The 19,148-nt window shown below is 59.1% G+C and overlaps 2 protein-coding genes across 2 annotated transcripts; both read right to left on the bottom strand.

Moving 5' to 3' along the window:
* Nucleotides 1-339: 339 nt before the first annotated feature.
* TFIP11 (tuftelin interacting protein 11) lies at nt 340-5,253 on the bottom strand. Its single transcript, XM_087705412.1, is given in 13 exon segments — nt 340-827; nt 948-1,113; nt 1,333-1,475; nt 1,957-2,200; nt 2,287-2,396; nt 2,399-2,454; nt 2,549-2,655; nt 2,748-3,272; nt 3,501-3,678; nt 4,034-4,160; nt 4,449-4,605; nt 4,695-4,869; nt 4,965-5,253. Coding segments are annotated over 13 exon segments (2,562 nt in total). The 5' UTR covers nt 5,183-5,253; the 3' UTR covers nt 340-471.
* A 1,645-nt stretch (nt 5,254-6,898) lies between these two features.
* TPST2 (tyrosylprotein sulfotransferase 2) lies at nt 6,899-13,450 on the bottom strand. Its single transcript, XM_014068245.2, has 7 exons — nt 13,316-13,450; nt 10,352-10,434; nt 8,780-9,671; nt 8,334-8,532; nt 8,080-8,130; nt 7,535-7,583; nt 6,899-7,335 (listed from the first exon to the last, which is right to left on the bottom strand). The coding sequence occupies exons 3-6, from the start codon at nt 9,616-9,618 to the stop codon at nt 7,554-7,556; spliced, it is 1,119 nt and encodes a 372-aa protein (XP_013923720.1). The 5' UTR covers nt 9,619-9,671; nt 10,352-10,434; nt 13,316-13,450; the 3' UTR covers nt 6,899-7,335; nt 7,535-7,553.
* Between the last annotated feature and the right edge of the window lie 5,698 nt (nt 13,451-19,148).

Here is a 19,148-nt window from a genome sequence, read left to right as displayed (position 1 = left end):
CAGCCAATGTCGGCTGGCGACTCCCCGGGGGAGAGCCTTCTCTGTCGCAGCTCCAGCCCTCTGGAACGAGCTCCCTGTTGAGATCCGGATCCTTACTACCCTCCCAGCCTTCCGCAAAGCCACCAAGTTCTGGCTGTTCCAGCAGGCTGGGGGGAGCTGAGAAGCATCTACCTCCACAGAAATTGTGAATGTTGGTTTTGTTTTTAATATGTTGTCTTTGTCTCGTTCCCCCCTGTCCCTTGTCTTTTGTGAGCCGCCCGGAGTCCTCCGGGAGTGGGCGGCATACAAGACAAATAAATAAATAAATAATAATAATAATAATAATAATAATAATAATAATAATAATAAAGCATGCACTTTATTTACAGATGAAGTCCTCTTGGTCTTACCCAGCCCCTCTCCCTCCCACGAGGGGCCGTAAGCACGTTCTGGGATGGGGGAAGGTGGGGCCGCCCTTTGGGCCCCTCCCGCTCACTTGGCCATGTCGATGAGGCTCTGCAGAGACGTGGGCACCCAGGTCTTCTCGCCCTGCACGAAGACCACCCCCCGGTCGATGTAGATGACGATGCGCCCGAAAGTGTAGAGCTGCTTCCCCTCGTGCCGCTTCCCGATGACGGGCATGAAGACGATGTTGTGCTCCTCTGCTTTGGTCTGGATCAGGTCCTTGAAGTTCATGGGCACAGAACTGGCCGCCATGCCAATCCCGCGCTGGGCCATGTTCTCGGCTTCTCGGCGCTCCTGCATGGCTTCGTACTGGAAGTCCTTCCGGCGCTCTGTATGCGTCAGGTAGGCGATGTTCTCCCGCGCACCGGGCTGCATGTAGCCCCCTATGGAGGGAGGAGAAAGGGGATGAGGGCGCCCGCAGCCCCACATGTGCTCTGCCCCCTCCCTGCAACTGGCCAAGGATCCGGCCTTGAAGCCTTCCAGATAACTGGGAGGAGACCCACCGACGCTGGAGGAGACGGCTCTGTTCATGATGTCCAGGGCTTCGTTGAACTTCTCCTTGATGGAGGGGTGGGCCAGCACCTGGTCGGAAAACATGGACTTCCAGCCCAGGTACCACTTGGTGATCTCCTCGTAATTGGGGTTGTTGCTGAGCCAGGAACAGAGCACCTGTGGGGGGGGGGGAGGGAGAAAGGGGACATGCAGCAGCCGCCCACCGCAAGCTCCACTGGCCCTTGGGGGCCCTTCCATGCTGCTCCTGCCAGCCCAAAGGCTGGGGAGAGGCTCCGGAGCGAGGGAAGGGCTGTCAAGATGACCAACCGCTTTAGGGCCCCGACCACTTGGGGAACGGTGGCGCTTAATCCGGGCCAGAGCCCGAGGGACACCCACCTGCAGCCACTTGGGGAAGAAGTGTTTCTCCAGAAGCCCCACCAGGCTGGAGACGGAGATCATCCCTTCCCAATCCATCACCCAGAAGAAGGCGTCCATGTGCTGCTGGTGCGGATTGATGATCAGCTCGTTGAGACACAGGCCTGTGGTGAGGGGAGGTCAGCCATTAACCGGGCCTCCTGGGGGGCACAGCAGACCTGCTCCCCCACAAGCGCCTTGGCTCCTTCACAAGCAAACCAACAGGCCAGGCCAGCCTTTTTGATATTTTGCACTTCGTGAAATTAACTTTGCTTAGTTTTGCAAAGCCTGACACTCTTGGGGGGTGGGGGGGACCCCAAAAACTGAACCAGGGAGGGGGAGAGCAAGAACCACCCTGGAGCCGGCCATTGTCCATCTTCCCCCTTCCTGCCTCAGCTCTAAACCTCCACATGGGGATCAGCCACTCGCAGATAAGCTGCCCTTCATCCGCAGCCCAAATCCTCCCGCCTGAAAGCAACGGCCGTCTTGCACCAAGGCCGAACAGTGGTGGCCGGCCGGAATCTCGGCATCTGGGGTTTCAGGGCCAGGCCAGTCTGCCCGCCTTTTGGGGGGGAGGGATCTACACTTCCTCTTCCCTGCTCTCACCCAGTTTGGGCACAATGTTCTTGACCATGAAGGCCTCCCAGGAGCCTGGAGTGAAAACCTCCTTCCAGGGCTGCAGAATCAGCTTGGCCGAGGAGTCGCTGGGGTGCCACTTCTGGAGGGCGCTGGACAGTTTGCTGCGGATGGGCGAGTAAAGGGGTTCGAGCCGGGCCTGCATCAGGGGCAGCCAGGGGTGAATCCACGAGTGGATGGGCACGGTGTCGGTCAGAGGGTTCCAGTTCTCCACCTAAAAAGCAAGAGGGGCATAGAGGGCGGGGCTGCCGAAGCAGCTTCCCCGCAGCAGCGGCCCAAGGAATTGCCCACCACACACACCTCCTTCTGCAGTTTGGGGAAGATCAGCTGGTCAAGGATGTTGTCCAGGATCCACACTGGGATGATGTGCCTCCAACTGTCCAGGAAGTCCACGATCAGGATGCAGTGGCGGGCTGCCACTGGGCCACAATGTTTCGCACGTACGGCATCCACGTTTCCCACATCAACCTGAGGATCCCAAGCGAGCGGTTCAGGGCCCGAATCCCCCCAACCCACTTAAGAGATTCCCTGGGGAAGAGTCCCTTCCCTGCTGGAGCCTCACCTGTGGAAGGCATCTGAGCCGAGATCCTGTGCGCTGTGGGAGAGCAACTGGTCGTTCTCCAGCAAGGCTTTCCATTTGGCCAGGATCTCCGTGCCGGCTGTGCAGTCCTGCAGAGAGGAAAGAGGGACGTTTGCTGACCCACAAGCCTTCAGAAGCTCGCTTGGAGCTGCACCCACGGAATGCCCCACGGAAGCCCCACCTTGAGGGGGTCCCAGTTCTTGAAGTAGTCCTTGACCAGAGGGAAGACGATGGCCACGGCCAGGTCCACGCGGTCCGACATCTGGTACTCTTCGTAGTACTTGTCCTGGAGGGTCTCAAACACCTTGAGGCACTCGGGCAGAGTCAGGGGGTCCTCGCAGCTGGGCTGCATCCGCCGCTCGCACTCTTCCACCAGCTGCAGCACCTCGCTGAGGTTACGGAGGTCCGTCTCCTCCTGCAGAAGCACCTTCTCCGCCTTCTCGATCTCGTGGCTCAGGTTGACCACCATGTCCCGCTCGTATTGCAGCTGCCGGTCGTTCTGGATGATCTCCTGCTCCGTCAGGTCGATCAGCAGCTGCAGGTTGTGCTCCAGCTCTGGCAGGGAGAAGGCTGGCGCCCTGGCGTCCTTGCCCAAGGCGGGCAGCTGCTGCTGCTGCTGGGGACCCTCCTCCGGGACGCTGTGCTTCCGGCCGATCTGGCTGTAGCTGTAGTAGACCTTCTGCTCCCGGCCCGTCATGTCAATCACCTTCCGAAAGAGGGCAAGAGGGATCAACATACAGACAGACTCAGGCCGCGGCCGGCATCCATTCCACCCTCGGAGCCCCAGGGAAGCAGCGGGAGGCGCATTGAGGGCTGCAAGCTCATTCCATGGCAGACACCCTGCGGCTGCTTTTCCTGGATGGAGCAGAACTGCTTAGCCCCCCCACCCCCACCCCGCTTCCTCCTCCCATCTTGCTGCCCCCTCCCAGCTCACCTTGACCTGCGCCAGCTCCTTCTGAGGGGGGGCAGACAGCTGCTTGCCCGCCCTGCCCTTGGCTTTCAGCTCCTCCACTGTCTTGTAGGTGTACTTGGGCTTCCTCTTGCCCCCGCCGGGGTCCTTCCGCCACTGGCTGAGCTCCTTTTGGAATTCCTGAGGGGGGAGGAGGAGGAGTCTCAAAAACAGAGGCAAGCAGGGCGCAATTCACAAGGCACCCATTTATTATTGACCAAGCAGGGGGTTGCATGTGATGGGTGAGTGTGTGTGGTTGTTGTCCCCCCAAATAGGTGGTTTCCCAGCAGCCGGTCTCTTGCAGACCTTGCTGGAGAACAGAGGCAGATTGGATCGTGCTAACCCTGCCTCAAGACTGAAACGGCTGGCATGAACCACTCGGGCTCAGGAAAAACAGTTTGCCACACAGAAGCCCAGGAAGTCATTGCCCCCTCCTTGTTTTGCTACACAGTCCGGAGGGAGGGGGAGCTTTCTCCCACACCAACCTCAACGTGGCAAAGGAGAACCTGGGGCCGTACCTCTTCTCCTCTTCATCAGAGTCGGCAATGGGGAAATCTTGCAAGGACTGTGTGGTTCGCTCCGAGCCGTATGCCCCAATGGCTGCCTTTCCTTTCCTCTGCTTGGCCTCAATGGGGTTGATGATACCTAGGAAAGGTCTCCAGGGTTAGCAAAAGGGAGGAGATCTTCCTGCAGAGGCCAATGGAGGCACCCTCACTGGAGGATGTCAAGAAGATATTGGACAGCTGACCAGGAGGCCTCCGAGGTCCCCTCCAGCCCCGTCTTTTGGGTTACGAGTTTTATAAATGGCTAACTTGGGATGACCGTGGATGAGAGCCCGGTGCTCAGGGAAGCAATGGGCATGCAAAAGGGGCAGTGAGGCCACGCTGGGCCGAGGCAAAAGAGGGCCAGAGGGGCGGGGGGAGCCGGCCCTACCTTGGGCGTTCTTCCCCAGGCCTCGGCCGGGCACGTAGCCCATCTTCTGCAGGAGCTTCTGCCCGATGCCCTTGGTGTGCCTCTCCCAGCTGCCGATGTCAGTGAAGGACTTGCTGCCGCCCAGGAAGCCCTTCTGGCTGGGCCTGAAGTTGCCGCCCTGCAGGGGAGGGGGAGGGTGAGCCCCGGGGAGGGAGGGAGGCCGGGAGGGGGGCGCCCCTTCCTCCCCCCCCCCGCGCTCCTCCTCACCGTCCTGAGCTTCCTCGGCAGCGCCTCCTTGGGGGGCTCCTCCGCCCGCGCCCCGCCCTCCCCCTCCTCCTCCGAGTCCTCCTCGGCGCCTTCCTCCGCTGCCGCCGCCGCCGCCGCCGCCCCCTTCCTCAGCCCGGCGCTGATGAAGCTCACGGGGGCCGAGTAGTCCCGGGACCTGCGGGGGAGGAGGGGGAGAGGGGAGGGAGGGGGGTCACGGGGGTGTTCAGGGCGGGGGGCTCCGAGCCCGCCCTCCCCTCCGCGCCCGCGCACCGCTTCCCGCCGAAGCTGGGCCTCTCCTCGTCCGAGTCGCGCTCGGCCCAGAGGCCGTAGATGGCCTCCTCCTTGGTCTGCCGGTGCCGGTGCCGGTTGGGGTTGAACTCGTTCTGCAGGTCCCACTCGCTGATCTCGAAGCGCTCCATCTCCACGCCCTCCTCCTCCGCCTCCGCCGCCTCCCCGCCGCCGCGCCCGTAGAGGTACGAGAGCGACATGGCGACCGCGGGAGCCGCCAACCGTAACGTCGGGACCGCGGATCGGAGCCGCCGCACACCACTTCCGCTCGCCCTCCGGAGGCTTCCTTCCGGTGCTCAGGGAAGCCTTTGCGCCTGCGCGATAGGTGGCCGCTCTCTTCCCCCGTCTCGCTGGCGTGGCGCGCCGTGGGGCGTGGCGAGGGATGCCCGGGAGGGGCGAAAGCTTGCGCGTGCGTGGAGCGTCGCTCTTGCTTTGCCTCGGGGAGCCCCGCCCCCCCCCCGGCCTCAAAGCCCCTCCCCCCCGGTTTCCCTGGGAGGCTTTTGGGCAGCCGATGCGGAGTCCCCGCTGGCGCCGCCTGGAAGCCGGGGAGCCTCCCGCTGCCCCGACGGAGGGACGGAAGAGGGTTCGGCTTTGCGGCTGGGAGGGAGCGATGCCGAGCAGTCACCGGGCGGGAGCAGGGGAGGAATCGGGGCCGTGGAGGTGGCAGCGCTGGGCTCCTAACATCGGGCTGAGAAATCAACCAGCCGCTTAAGTGGGAAATCTCGGTTCGCGCGTCCTTCGGAGCGAAGGGAACCGACTTGCAAGAGCAGATTGAAGGGAAACCCGATGGGAGGAACGGAGAACCCGACCTCGGGCAGAGAGCGGGACAAGGAGAAATAAGGGCGGCGGGGGAGCCCGAGCCAGAGCTGGCGGCTGCAAGGAAGCGACCCGCCGGCTCCTGCGGGAAGGAGGATCAGGCAGACTCTGGTGGGGGAAACTAACGGCGCTTTGCTAAACAGCCGCCCCCCATCCCAGGAAGCCCCGTCCAGACTTTGTCCTAATCCTCCATCTCCCCTTTCTTTCTGCCCCCGGGCTTTACAAGCCCCTTCCAGCTTTTAAGCAGGCCAAGTATTAATGGCAAAAACGGGGGTGGGGGGGGAGTGGAAGTGGCAGGCAGCGCCATCAAATATTCACCTGCTTGCTGCCCAGAGATGTCAGGAGAGCCTGTTAGGGTGGCAAGGGGCTCCCCTCGACTTGAGCTCCCAGCAGCTCAGAAGACCCGAGCAGAAAGGGCAGCTGTGGGGGGTGAAAGATCCAGGAGCTTTAAGCGGAGTCTTGCCATTGCCAAGAAGGTAACCAGACCACCACCACCACCACCCTCCCCCCCCAGCACTCTCTCTCGTTTCCCCTTTGGAATGGTGCAGGTTAACTTACTTCTCCTTTTTCCCCTCCCTTGGGGAAACAATCCCTACACAAATCAGCTATCAAAAAAGCTGCAACCTTCACAGGCCCTGCAGTGCCTCAGCTGAGCCTGCCTTTCAAGGAAAGGCAGCTCCCTTCCTCCTAAACAACCACAAACCGATAGGATGCATCCACAAAACCCAGCTGCAGCTTTGCACGGTCCATGCGTGGGCTCTGGGGTCATCCAAGGGGGCAGCCTTGTGCTGCTCCTCTGGGATTATGTGGAGGCCACAGTGGTTGGCTCTGGCTTCGTCAGTCACGCGGCGGCTTGATCATCGGAGGGAGCCTCTTTCGAACAGAGCAGCGTTTGCTGGCCGGGGTTTGGGGCTCTGCAATCCCACCTCACTTGGGGTCGCATGTTTCCTATTTCGTAAGAAAATGCCAAGAAAACTATGGGAACATTCCCATTCCAGGGACTATCAAATACTTAACAATTGATGTTTTAAAAGTATTAACTCGGTGAAAACAGGGTTTAACTGTTCTCTCACAAGAACAGAGAGAATCTCATGTATATATTTCGGAATTAATAAATAAATCTCTTTAATTTGGTAAATTACTGAGGAGAGAGAATTAAAGAAGTGCCAGTAAGGCTGAAAGCGCTCTAAAGAGGATATATAAACAGCTAGTTGAGGTCTGCAAATTAGAGAACAAAAATTACAAGATGGTTTTAATACAGAGCCTGAAAAATGTGTTCCACAAACAAGTATCAAATTTCCCCCAATATTCTTTATGGTTCCCTTTTTATGACGGCAGAGCAATGTCCAAACTTGGTACATGACTTCTTTCCCGGAACTGGAAAGTCCAAAATTAAGACAAATTAATGGCAAAATGAAATGTATTCCACAGACAGCATTGATTTGGCAATATCGGTAGCAAGCAATATGCTTGGATAAAAAGACTTCCACTGTTTGCAAATTTTCTTCTCTTCAGAAAAGGGGGGAGCAATTTGCACCTAAATGGAAGCAAGGGGAAGAAAGCAGAATTACTCCTGGAGACCGTCAGGGGGGGTCTTCAAGCAAGCTAAACCGGGGTTTCCTCCTTTGCTGCGAATTCAGGGCTGAGGGGATGATGCCCTGGAGAGCACCGGGACATCTTCTCTGTGGCCCCAGCTGAGTTGGAGACGAGACCTGCTGGGACGCGCCAAGACGTACCTGGAAATCGTTGGGTTGGTCAGTGAAAAGCAGTCGTATTCAGAGTCCCCTGCAAAGATCAAACAGAAAGGGAGGGTCAGCGGCTTCTGAGCTGGGCAATTCCATTCTTGCACTGGTTGTCTGGAGTTTCTAGTTTTCCAAACAGGTCCAGATAGGAACAAAGTTGGTCAAAATATTTTAAGGGATGCATACTATTGAATTAGTTATTTCAGGCTGCAGGAAATTCATAAATCTGAAAGTAGTTTAAACTCTAGGAATTATGCATGTGAGGAGATGCCTTCGCAACAGTCAGAGAAGGAGGACAGGGCAGAGCCACCATCAAGAGAAGGTGGCTAACAGGACCCTCTCAACGGGGCAGCATTTCAAAGATGGGAACGTGCCTGTTTTGGAATCCTCCTTATCCTTTCCCTTGAAAATTACCCAGCCCCACAATGGAAAGGTATTTGGGGGAGGGACGCCAGTGGGCCCCAGGGAATTATGCCTTGCTGAATTAGGAGCACTTCTGCAGCCTGAGAGGAGAGGAGGACGGAGGCGGAGAAACTGACCTGAAGGTGCCCCTTCAGATTGGCGGGTGTTTTGAAGTCCCCATTCAGGACCTGGAAAAGAGGCGCACAGAGTCAGCCGGGCCAGCAGAATTGGGCCCTTTGCTCAGCCGGGCGATCAGCATCTCGCTCTTGAAAAGGTGCCCCCCCCCCCGTCCCTCTTTCAGCCAGAAGGACGCCTGGGAGGGTTGGTGGGGAGGGCGCGGTAAGAACCCGGCCAAAGGCGCCAAGCAGGCCAGGGACTCTGCCGCACTCACCCGGTGGGTGTTGTTGATCACCATGGGGTCCGGGCTGCCGTAGTTGGGAGGGTTTGCATAGGGGTCGTAGCCCAGCCTGGCCAGCATGGGGGCAATCTGAGCCATCTCCTGCACCACGTCCTCTGGAATGTGTCCCAGCCACTTGGTCAAGGCCTCCATGTTCACGGGCTTGATCACCTGGTCCGTGGATCGCTCGATCCTGTGCAGAGACCAGAAACGTGTGTGTGTGTTGCACTGGGCCTTCCTTCGGATCAAGTCCAGCCGGAGGACTTGCAAGCTAAATCTGAAAGAACCTGGGAAGTTTAACGGCAGAACTGTCTCCCCTCCCACCTGAAAACCTTTGGGGGAGCGCCCTGGTTGGCACCCCAACCTTCACGGGAATCCCAGGCCCTGAATTAGAACCAGCCCCAGCCCAACCACGGGGTGACCCCCGCCTGGCCCCTTACTTGGACAGGGAGACCCCGCCTGGCTTCCCAATCAGCTCCTCGTGGTGCAGGACGGCGTCGCTCCAGGCGATGCCCAGAAAGTCCATGATGGCCCGCATGGATTTCTGGGGGTGCAGAACCAGCTGCTCGTAGTAGACGGGGAGGCAGCGCAGCCGCCCGATGGCCAGGCACTGGGAGTACATCACCTCGATCGCTTTGTTCCACTTGCCCAGGCAGTCCCGGTAGCTCCGGAGGTCGAAGCCAGCGATGGTGACCTTCCTGGTGATCATGGAGTGGACGGAGGCCCGCCCGTCGCGCACCATCAACAGGAACTTGGAGTTGGGGAAGAGGTGGGAGAGGTAAATGGAGGACTTGAGCGTGAAGGGGTCCTTGTTGCAGAGGTAGCGGGCCGGCTCCCCGTGTTTGGCGATCACCTCCAGGATGAAGGCCTGCATGGCCGCATCCAGCACCTGGTCCGTTACCCCGGCTTCGTCCAGGCGCATCTTTTCTCGCCCGGATCGGGACCAGGCTTGGCGCATGGCCAGCACCCGTGGGATGATGCGTGTCTCTTCCCCACAGCGCACCTCGGGGTGCGCGTCCAGCATGGCTCGCATGAGGGTGGTCCCGCTCCGAGGAACCCCACCGATGAAGATGAGCGGCATCTCCTTACTGTAGCGATACTCGACCCGGTTAGAGTCCAGCATCACCAGCTCCTCGCTCTCGGGACGCATGAGGGCCCGGCTGAGGCCCTGGCCCAGCATCTGCTGGCACTGCAGCATCTGCTGGCCCAGGTGGACGGAGACCATCAGGGCGATGGCGAAGCCCACCCCCATCAGCACCCGTCTCACGGTCAGCCGCATCCTCGCCTCCTCCACATGGGACCAGCGGTTGCGCCACCTTCAACATCTGGACACTGCGGGGACAACAACAGAAGGTGGCTTAGGCCTTTGTCTGAGCCCCCTCTTGGCGGGCGGAACCCACCCTGTGGGCGGAGCCCCCCCATCTGCTTGCATGAAGGAGGGCATAGGGGAGCCCCACTGCCTTGCCCTGTTCCCCTCGTCCCCCCGCAGCTCTCCAGCAAGGCTTCCTTGAAAAGGGTCTCGTGCCAGGACTGCTGGGGTGGGGGCAGTTCATACGCAATTGCTGGGGAGGGCAGCCCAAGACCAACACTCTGCCCAATTCTGCCCAATTTCACCAAGCCTCCACCTGCTCTCCTTCCCTTCCCGCTGGCCTTCCATGACGATGGGCCTCTGGTTGTTAATTTTAATTTAATTTTTAAATTTTTATTGTAAATATCAATTGGGGTTTTTTTTTTGATACTTTATTTAATCTCCATTTTAATTTTTGTAATATGTGTTTTCTTTTATGTCGTACGCCGCCCTGAGTCCTTGGGAGAAGGGCGGCATATAAATCCAATAAACCTAACCTTTTACCTGTTTCTGGCAGCTTTTGAAGGCGATAAAAGGGGAATGGCACAAAGCAGGGACCAGAGTGGGCTGGGGGGTGGGAATTGCAGGCAGGGCCATCAGATATTAATCCCCCCCCCCCCGGCTGAGAGATGTCCGGCCTCTGCTATGCTGACAAGGGGCTCACCTTCGCTGGAGGAGGTCATTTTCCTGCTTGCTCGTTGCTCCCTCTCAGCCCAACAGCAAACCCTCAAAGGAGGGGAATCCAGCCTGGGGAAGGAAAGCCCAGTCAGTCGAATGCTCTGCAGGGGCCGCATCCTGCATCGGAGCTCCCTGGCTCGGGTCCCCGGGCGGCTTCCTCCCGGGCAGAAGCCGGCCCTGGTGCTGCCGGTCACCCGGTGGGATCAGCTGGGCTTAAAGCTGCATTCCAGATCGAGCTGGAGGGGCCTTAACGCAGCAGCCTCTTTCGGGGACAAAGACTGAGCCTGTTGCCACGACAACAGACAGGCGGCCATGCTCCACCAAGCCAGGCAGCCCCTCGGAGACGCCTCCCCCTTATCAAGGCCAGGTACACACTCGATGCTCACACGCATGCACAAAGGCCTCGGGTGGCCTAGATAAAAGGTTGCACAATCAAGATCGAGAGGCTGCTGCTCGTTCCTTTGCTGCATTGGGTAAACAGGAAACCTCTGTTCCACAGCATCCCAGGGACTCTTCCGTTCAGCCGCCCGCTCAGGAGACCCCGGGGGTACCAACTGCACCCCTTGGGGGGGGGGCGTTGAAGGGGGGAGGGTCTGTCAGGAGGAACGGGCCGGACAGTCAGATCAGAGGCTCCTGGGTGATGTGTAACACGCAAAATGTTAACCTCACCTTGCAACATCTAAGGAACCAAGCATGGATGGACAGTTTGCGTTCCCCAGGAGTAGCGGATCATGTTTATCCAGCGTCTGAAGCATATGGGCAACATAGAACTCTAACACTGAGCAACTGGCATCCAAAGGCTGCCTTTGGCTCCTTGGACTGCCGTTCCGGACTCTCAGACCAGCTGGCCGAACGTCCGGCTTGTGTTCGGACTCCCAGGCTCCCTGGGACAAGCGGAAGTGGAAGTGCCCCCCCCACCCTGTCCGTAAAAGGCCGCCTGGGGAAGAGAGCCAAAACCCCCTGAGAAAGAGGGGGCCAGCCTGGGACCTTGATGGACCCCTCAAGCGCAGCACCAGTTTCCCGGAGTCCTGCACAGCCAGTGCCACTTGAGGTGGCCGGAGGGAGTCTGCCCACAAAATGAAACAGCTGGGATGCTTTGGGAACCGCCTCCTACCAGGATGCAGCCCCCCCCCCCCGTCCCCACCGCCCAGCGCTCCTGGCAGGAAAAGCCCAGAGGGAGGGGACACCTTTGGCCCTTGGTGGGCAGGCAGGCTTCATCGGGCGACTGACTGCAAAAGCAGCTCAGCCTGGGCCGGGTGTTTGTGTGTCTCCTGGCCTCCCCCCCCCCCTTAATGGGAATCTCTTCAGCTCAGCCCACAGTTCCCCAGTTCCAGCAAAAGGAGAGGCTCCCCTCCTGGATTTCCAACTGGCCAGAAAGTCGTGAGGCTTCTAGAACCATCGATTCGGTTGCTAGGGGACTGGTGAGCCACACAGCTGGCTGCACCACAATGATTCAGGCCGGTGGTTGCTCAGCCCCCCAGGCCTGCCCCAAAGCCTCAGGGAGGGCATTTTCAGTTTGCTCCTTAAGTGCTGGAAGGAGCCTGGGCGTGGCACAGTGCGTGGGGCAGATGGGGCGGGGGAGAAATATTTTGAAATGTGGGCTCTAGGGCACCCCCTCCCCCCATCCAAGACTGGAGGGAGTCTGGGGGCTCTCTCTGTTCCAAGGAACTGCCTGCCCAGTGGATCCCAGGGTCAGTAGCATTTGCTAAGAGCTCCCACAGCCCTTAAACAGACGGGGTGCCCACTCGGCTGAAAAGCTTCCCTCCCCCCATTAGAGGGAGGGAAGGAGAGATGCTGTCCTGCTGGGGAGCCCTGCCCTCCCCTCTTGGCCCTTTGGAAGGGGGGAAAGGGGCCCCCAGAGAAGTAGAGTCAAGGAGGGGGATGTCGTGAAGACGGGCTCTCCCTCTGCCTGCAACAGGAAACCAAGAGCCACAGGCCTGGAGCAGCGGAGGAAGAGCGCATGAGAGTTTCCTGTGCCACTTCCGAAAACAGCCGTGTGGGCTTTGCCGTTTTTTCAGTTCGACTCAGCCTTCCCTGAAACAGGCCGCTCCTCCTGCAAAGGCCCTCCAGGGCTGTGGCTCTTTTCAGAGGGGCAGAAGAGGGAGAAGGGCCTGGGCAGCCCCTTCCGCACCTTGGCACCTGTGGCCGGGGCAGCACAAGGGTCTCATCCACTCCTGAAGGACTGAAGCCCCCGGAAACCCCACTCTAGAGTGGGTCACCTGCAGGGCTTGGGCCGCCTTCTGGCCTGTTCTGAAGGACAGAAATCTCTCTGGACACCCAATAGACATTGTTTCCTTCCACGCTGGGCTGACCAGGGGTGGCAGGAGAGAAGAGCAGGGACACCTGAGCCCCAACCCTCCAAGCCCCACAAGGCCAAATCTCCCACGGACCTCAAGTCAGCTGGGGTGGGATGGGGGGGAAGGCCGGCTCCATTCCAAAGTCCAAAAGCCGTTTCTGGAGCTCTCCTTCGAAGGAAAGCAGGTCCCGGTTGATGGGGGAGAGGGGAGATTTGTCCTGTGGAAGGCGGACCCACCGAAGGGAGCCTCCAGAGTCAGGAGCACTCTACCCCTGGGCCTTGGGGTAATCCCAGTCGGAGGGTCAGGGCCTCCTTTCCCAAGGAGAGCTCGAGATGCGGGGCGGGGGCGGGCGGGGGTCCCCCAGCCACAGCCCAACTGCCCGAGCGGCCTTCCCGAGGGGCGGGGGGGGGGTAAGTCAGCTGTGTCGGGGAGGCATCCGAGGCCGAAGCGGGGAAGCGGCCGAGAGCATCGAAGCGAGCACAGCGGCTGACCGACGGCGTCGGGGCAAAAGCTTTGCCGGAGCCGAGCGCCGCCGGGCCCTTGTCCGGGGAGAAGCGGGGCTCCCAGAGGGCGCCAGCTGGCAGGGGGCGAGGGCGGCCTCGGCTGCCGCGGAGGAGGGGGCGCGTGGGCTGCGGAGCGCCGTGGCTACTCACCGCTCGGAGTCCCCTTCGGCCAGGGAGAGCGCGGGCAGCCCTGGGGCGGCTTCGCTCCTCCCGCTGTCCGGCCGGCGCCGAGAGACGTCACGCGGCGGGAGACGTCGCTGGGCTGGGCCGTCCCCGGCTCTTCTGCTCAGGGCGGGGAAGGGGCGGCTCCGAGCGCCCGTCCCGGGGAACGAGGCCACGGGAACGCGGAAGAAGCGCGCAGCTTCCTCGGGGGCCGTTTATTCTCGGGCGGAGAAGGCAGCGGGCTAGAGAGCCCCCCCCCCCCGTGCGCAGATCCTCCACGCCGCGCTCCCTTCCAGCGCCGAAGCCCCGGGAAGGCGGCGAGGAGGCGCCTCCCACGATCGGGGCCCCGAACTCCCTGGCTGAAGCCCCCCGGAGAGCCGCCCGCCGCTCCCCCCGCCCTCCGCAGAACGCGACACCTGGACTCTGGGCAAGGTGGGCTTCAGAGGGAAGGGGCGAACTACAGCTCCCACAATGCCCCGCATGTAGCCCCGAATGTGGTTGGGGCGCCAATCGGGTGGGCGAGGGCCGGAGGACGCCCTCCTCCCCTCCGCGCTGCCGCCGAAGCATCATGGGAGTTGAAGTCCGGGCTCCGTGCCTCCCGGCTGAAGGTCACAAGCGTGTCTGGACTGCGACCCCCGCCGCGATGCGCAAGTTGCTCTCGGGGTGACCGCCGCCCTGCCCTGCCCACGCGAGAAGCTGCAGCCCGTGCTGCGCCCCATCCCTCCCGCCTTTCCTCGGCTCTCCGCCTTCCTCTTCTCACCCGCTCCGGAAAGAGCCCCTTCGCGGGTGGCATCGCAGCCGGGACCCTCCACGCACCGCCCGGGAAGCTCTCGCCCCTCCTGGACCCCGGGAAGCCGAACCGCCCCGGCTGTTCAGAGCCGGACTTGGAGCCCCCGGTCGTCAATGCCCTCCGGCGGGCGCTGGCGGTCTCGGGGCCGTAGCGGAACCCCCTTCCTTCCTTCGGGGGCTGCCTGGCTCTTCCCGCGGAGGCTCCCTTCTCACTGCGGCCCTGGAAGGAAAGGCCGCCGAGCAGGCACTTCGGGCACCAGGTGGCGACTTCAGCAAGGAAACGCCTCGCCTGGCTCAGCTGAGCAGCCGACCTCCTCTGCTGCGGCCCCCGCGTTGCCCGGTTGGGGCGCGGGCAGGATGGTCTCGGGCTTGGCGAGGGGGCGCTGTCGCCCAACAAACCGTTTATTGGCCTCCGTTTATTCCCCAAGAGCCGGACCCCCCTCCCGCCCCCCCCCCCGTGTTGCTGCTGCTGCTGCTGCTTCCCGCCGGTTGCCCCCACATGCAACGCCCCTCCCAGGCATCACCTAATGCAGGAAGAAGGTGGGCTCGGAGGCAGCGCTGCCCCAGGCACCTGGCAACCTTTTCCGGGCCCAGCCTGGCTTCCCCTGCAGGTGCTGGGCAAAAGACCTGGTTTCCTGGGCATCTCCTCCCACTGAGGCCACCTTCCCTCTCTGTCCCTTGGAATGTTCTTTTGGGAGGATTCTGGCCTCCTGGCAGGTTGTGGCTACAATTTGGTTCTGTGGAAGCTCTTAAAGCAAAGCTTGGCAAATGAAAACTGGCTTGCAACCCCAGGAAAGAAGATGGAAGACTGTCTCAACTGGTCCTCCGAGCCAGGAGAGGCGGAGGGGCTGCCCTGTCTGAAGACCAACTGAGGCAGCCTGAGAAACCACATCAATGCTCCACCGGTGCCCAAGGGGCCACTCTCCCAAGGCCCATGGAGGGGGGGGGTTGCCTGAGCTGCAGTTCACCCACAATAACTAGGGGCCAGCCTGGCTCTCAACCCCCAGCCTATGCCCATCCTCTTCCTCGGCCCTCATCATCGGCTCATGAATGCCCCCTCCGCCAGCCAGCTGGTCATAATGAGATGCTAACTGGATTTTCTGTAATATTGGGTCAGAGAAGGCCAGGAAGTAAGGCTGCAGTCAGCGTATTGTTATTATCAATCAATAACCTATTTATTTTCCAACACTCCTATTAACCTTGGCCAGCCAATCACCATTTCAATTTGAAAAGGCTTTGCAGGACACTCTGCTGAGTGGACAAGTCAGGCTGTGGAAGCAGCGGGCCTGATCCTGAGGGTGGCATGTGTGTCCGGAGCCCTCTGCGTGGGGAGGGACAATTCATATCCCTTAAGTCTCCTGACTTTGCTGGGAGGAAGCAGAAAATCCTCTTTGCAACTTGTGTGGTCCAGGGTGTGTGTGTGTGTGTGCGCGCGCGTCCCCTTGGGTCAGTCCGGTCCTCTGTCCCTCCACAAAACTGACCAGCCCCCCCCCCCCGTCCTCAGCCTCCGGAATCCCAGGAGGACTGAAGCAGGTGGGCTCCGTCCTCCTAAGAGCCCTGGGGGGTGGGCCAGCCGGGTGAGGGGTCAGGGTCTCCGACCTCCTTGGAATCCTCTGGCTGGGCTGTCCTTTCCAAGGGGGAGGCAGATTGGCTGTGACCTGCTTCAAATCAAGTCACTGATTTGATCTATTTTGACACTTCAAATTGATCCAGAAAATTGTTTTGATTTGATTTTCCAACTCAATGCAGGGGGAAAAAAGAGGCTTTTTGTGCATGTGATTTGATTTGATTTAACAATTTGACTCAATTCAGAGATTTGATCGAATTGGCTTCAAATTGAATCTCTGGATTAAACCTTGGCCCAGCCCATCAATGCCCATTTTTACAATTATTACTGATTCTGTACATAAGGGAACGTTTTTAAACGTATTAGATAGCGGCGGTTCTGATTTCACCTTCTGGATGGTGAGATGATGTTCATCCCAAGGCCTGGGGAGTGGGCTCCTCTGGCATGTGCCCCCCTCCCCCTCCCCTGGACCCCAGGGAGGTAGGTGAGCCCCAGCCCCAAACCCCCCCCCCTAGTCCTCCCTTTGCCCCATAAACACAAATCCTTTTATCTCGGCATCTCTGTGGCCAGTTTGCTCTTTGATTTAAGCTGCATCCCTCCCCTCCCTCTTGTTTCCATCAGACCTGACGCTCCCTATCTCCCGCCATTTATCTCCCCTCCAGTCTCTCCTCTCATTTCTTTGGCCCTGATCAATATGCTGGTTGGCCGGCCGGCCGCGTGGAGGTTGCAGCCCCCTCCCCCTATCCCCCCTCCCCCCCAGGCGGCTGTAGTTTTTCTTGTGCGGAGGAAGCGTTTTTCTCGTTAAGCTTCCATCTCCACTTGTTCTTTTTCTCATTAGGGCTTTGCAGTATTTCTTCCCGGGCTGTTTTCCAGCTGCTCTCCAGGTCTCTGGCCATTCTCAAGAACAAGACTTTTAAAAGTTCCATTTAACTCGAGAGGACTCTGGAGCCTCTCCGGTGGAGATGGGGAGGAGTAAACAGCGTGACATTCTGATTTTCCAGGGGGAAAAGGGGAGACCCTGGCATCCTTCCCAGCCACTTTTTTTTTTCTCAGGCAAAAATAGGCCATGCAGAAAATTATTTTTTTATTCCTTTCGGTTTGTTTGCTTTTTCTCCCCAAATAATAAATTTAGAGAGACAAACAGCTTAGAGCTTTGTTGAACAAGGTTAGGTTCCCCCCCCCCCCCACAAACAAGAGAGGCATTCCGGGTTGTTTAAGCCTTCAGGAAATCCTCTTCCTCTGCTTCACGCGTGTTCGTTCATGCAGCAGATTTGGGGATGAGGATCCGGTCTGGTGCTGGGCTGAAGCCACTGCCAAGTCCTTCCGTGGGCCCGGACCCTTCCCGCTCCACCGCCTGGGCCCTTCTGGCAGAAAGCAGCCGCCTCCAGTTCTGGCCCGGCTGCAGAGGCCTCCAGATGTGGACAAGCCCCTCTTCTGTGCTTCGGGAGGGGGGAGGGAGAGAGGGAGAAGCCCCTCAGCTGTTGATGAAATCCAATCTCACCTCCAGCCTGATTATGATAATTTGCAATGCGCCGAGAAAAAGTGAATTATTATTAAATGCAAATAAAGTTAAATAATGTTGTTTGGGAGCCGCTCAGAGTGACAGAAAAGCCATAAATTAGGAGGGGAGATACGAGCGGCGCATGAAGCATGGCAGGAGGAGCAGTTGAGCCGCACTGAAGGCCCAGGCTGATCAGGGCTGCAGGGCTCCTGCCTCTGGCCAGAGTGGCTCTGGGCCTCCGCCCTGGAAGGGCCCGGCTGGGCCAAGCACCCTGGGTAGTGCCATGCCCACCTGCCCGCCCTCTCGCATTGGGAGGACGATGAGGATGAGCCCTCTTGCTGCTGCTCAAGAAAGGAAGAGGTTCTGCACTCAGCCTGGGGCGGGATGGGAGACACGCTGGGGGTGGGCCCCTCTGCAGAATTCACAGTTGCTGGGCAGAGCTCACGAGGGTTGCCCAGCGGGTGAAGGCATTCTTTGGGTGAGCACAGAGACTGGGCAAGTGCCTCCCTTCATCCCTAAGAACAAGAGGATCATGGGGGGGGGGGGATGGGACACAACACACACACCACACACCAGTCTTGAAAGGATAGAAGGAGATGTTTGCTCCTGGCATCCTCTGGGCGGGGAGGGGGAGGGCACTTTCCCACCTCCCTTGGCCAACTCATTCCCAAGTGAGTGCCATCTGGCTGCCCTCTCCTGAACCCCTTTTCTAGGCGTTTCAAATGGAACCACAGCTGGTGGGCTTGCTCTGCCCGGGCAGTGAATTTGCCCAGCTAGGAAAGGAGGAAGCCCCTGGCCGCAATGGGCAGAGGTGAAATCTGCTGAACTGCGCAGCTGCTGTGGAGCATGGCAAAGCACCCATGTGCCTCCAGTTTCCCCAGCACAAAGGATATCCAGCAATGGGCTCCAGAAAGACCCACAACAATGAGTGTGGATGCAAAATGTGAAGGGCTTGTGAAGGATTTCTCCACAATGTTTTTCTGACTCCTGTGAGCATTTAATTTCTGCAAACCCAATTTTTATCAGCAAAACTATTCAGGATTCTTTCAAGGGGGCTCAATAACAGAAGGTAAGTAAATAAAGCATGGAAAATATTACATTTCATGCATTCTAAATGCCGGCATCTTTTTTCAATTACCAGTCTTGGAATCTGGGTGACATTTTAATTTCAGCCATCTAACCCGCTCCCTTCCTTGCCTTTCCTAAAAGGACTTAACGGGGTGCCTCCTGGTCCCAGGATCCTGGCTCTGCTCACCCCACAAAGAGCAGCTGAGCGGCAGAAGGTCCTTCCTGCTTTCCGGGGGGGACGACACATGTGGGGCAGCCTCTCTTGCCTCCTTTGGGGCTCCTGAGGAGCAGAATCTCCCCTTTGTCAAAGCGCCTCCGGATTCTCTAAGGGTCCCTGGCTACTATGATGCCAGGGAGGGTTTTTGCAATCTCTTATCATACCAAATCCCCCAGCGAGTCCTCGGTTATGTCCCGTTTTATTAAAGCACCATTGAACTATAGCCTATTGATTTAGATTTCACAGACAATTGAAATTTAAATTGACTCCAAATTGAATGCCTCCATGCAGCTCGGAAGAAGAAGAAGACAGGCACTTCTTTTGGGTGACAGCAAAGCCTCCCCACCTGCCAGGAGGGAGGGAGGGAGGGAGGCTGGGGTATGGGGGAGTGTTTGGAAGAAGCTGCTGCAGGATTGGAGAGGGAAGGCCTTTCCCCTCTTCCTGCAACGTTGAAGCTGAAGGAGGCAACGCCGTTCATTATCCCACCTTTTTCTGTCTCTCTGTCTTTCCCTCCGCTGCTTAAACGGCCCCTGCAGGTTTGACTTCACCAGCCTGCTTGACCAGAACAATGGGCTTTCCCTGCCAAGGAGGGCAGGTGGCGGCTTCCCCCGTGGAAGCTTTGCTTGCTGCTGCCGGCGACTCCGAGCCTCCGAGAAGGCTCCAAATGGCAGAGTGGCTG

The sequence above is a fragment of the Thamnophis sirtalis genome, unplaced genomic scaffold (genome assembly GCF_051295495.1).
Source record: "Thamnophis sirtalis isolate CommonGarterSnake01/CBP01778 unplaced genomic scaffold, rThaSir2_p1.2 scaffold_2, whole genome shotgun sequence".
NCBI classification, from domain to species: Eukaryota; Metazoa; Chordata; class Lepidosauria; order Squamata; family Natricidae; genus Thamnophis; species Thamnophis sirtalis.
This window is presented reverse-complemented; position numbering and strand designations above follow the sequence as displayed.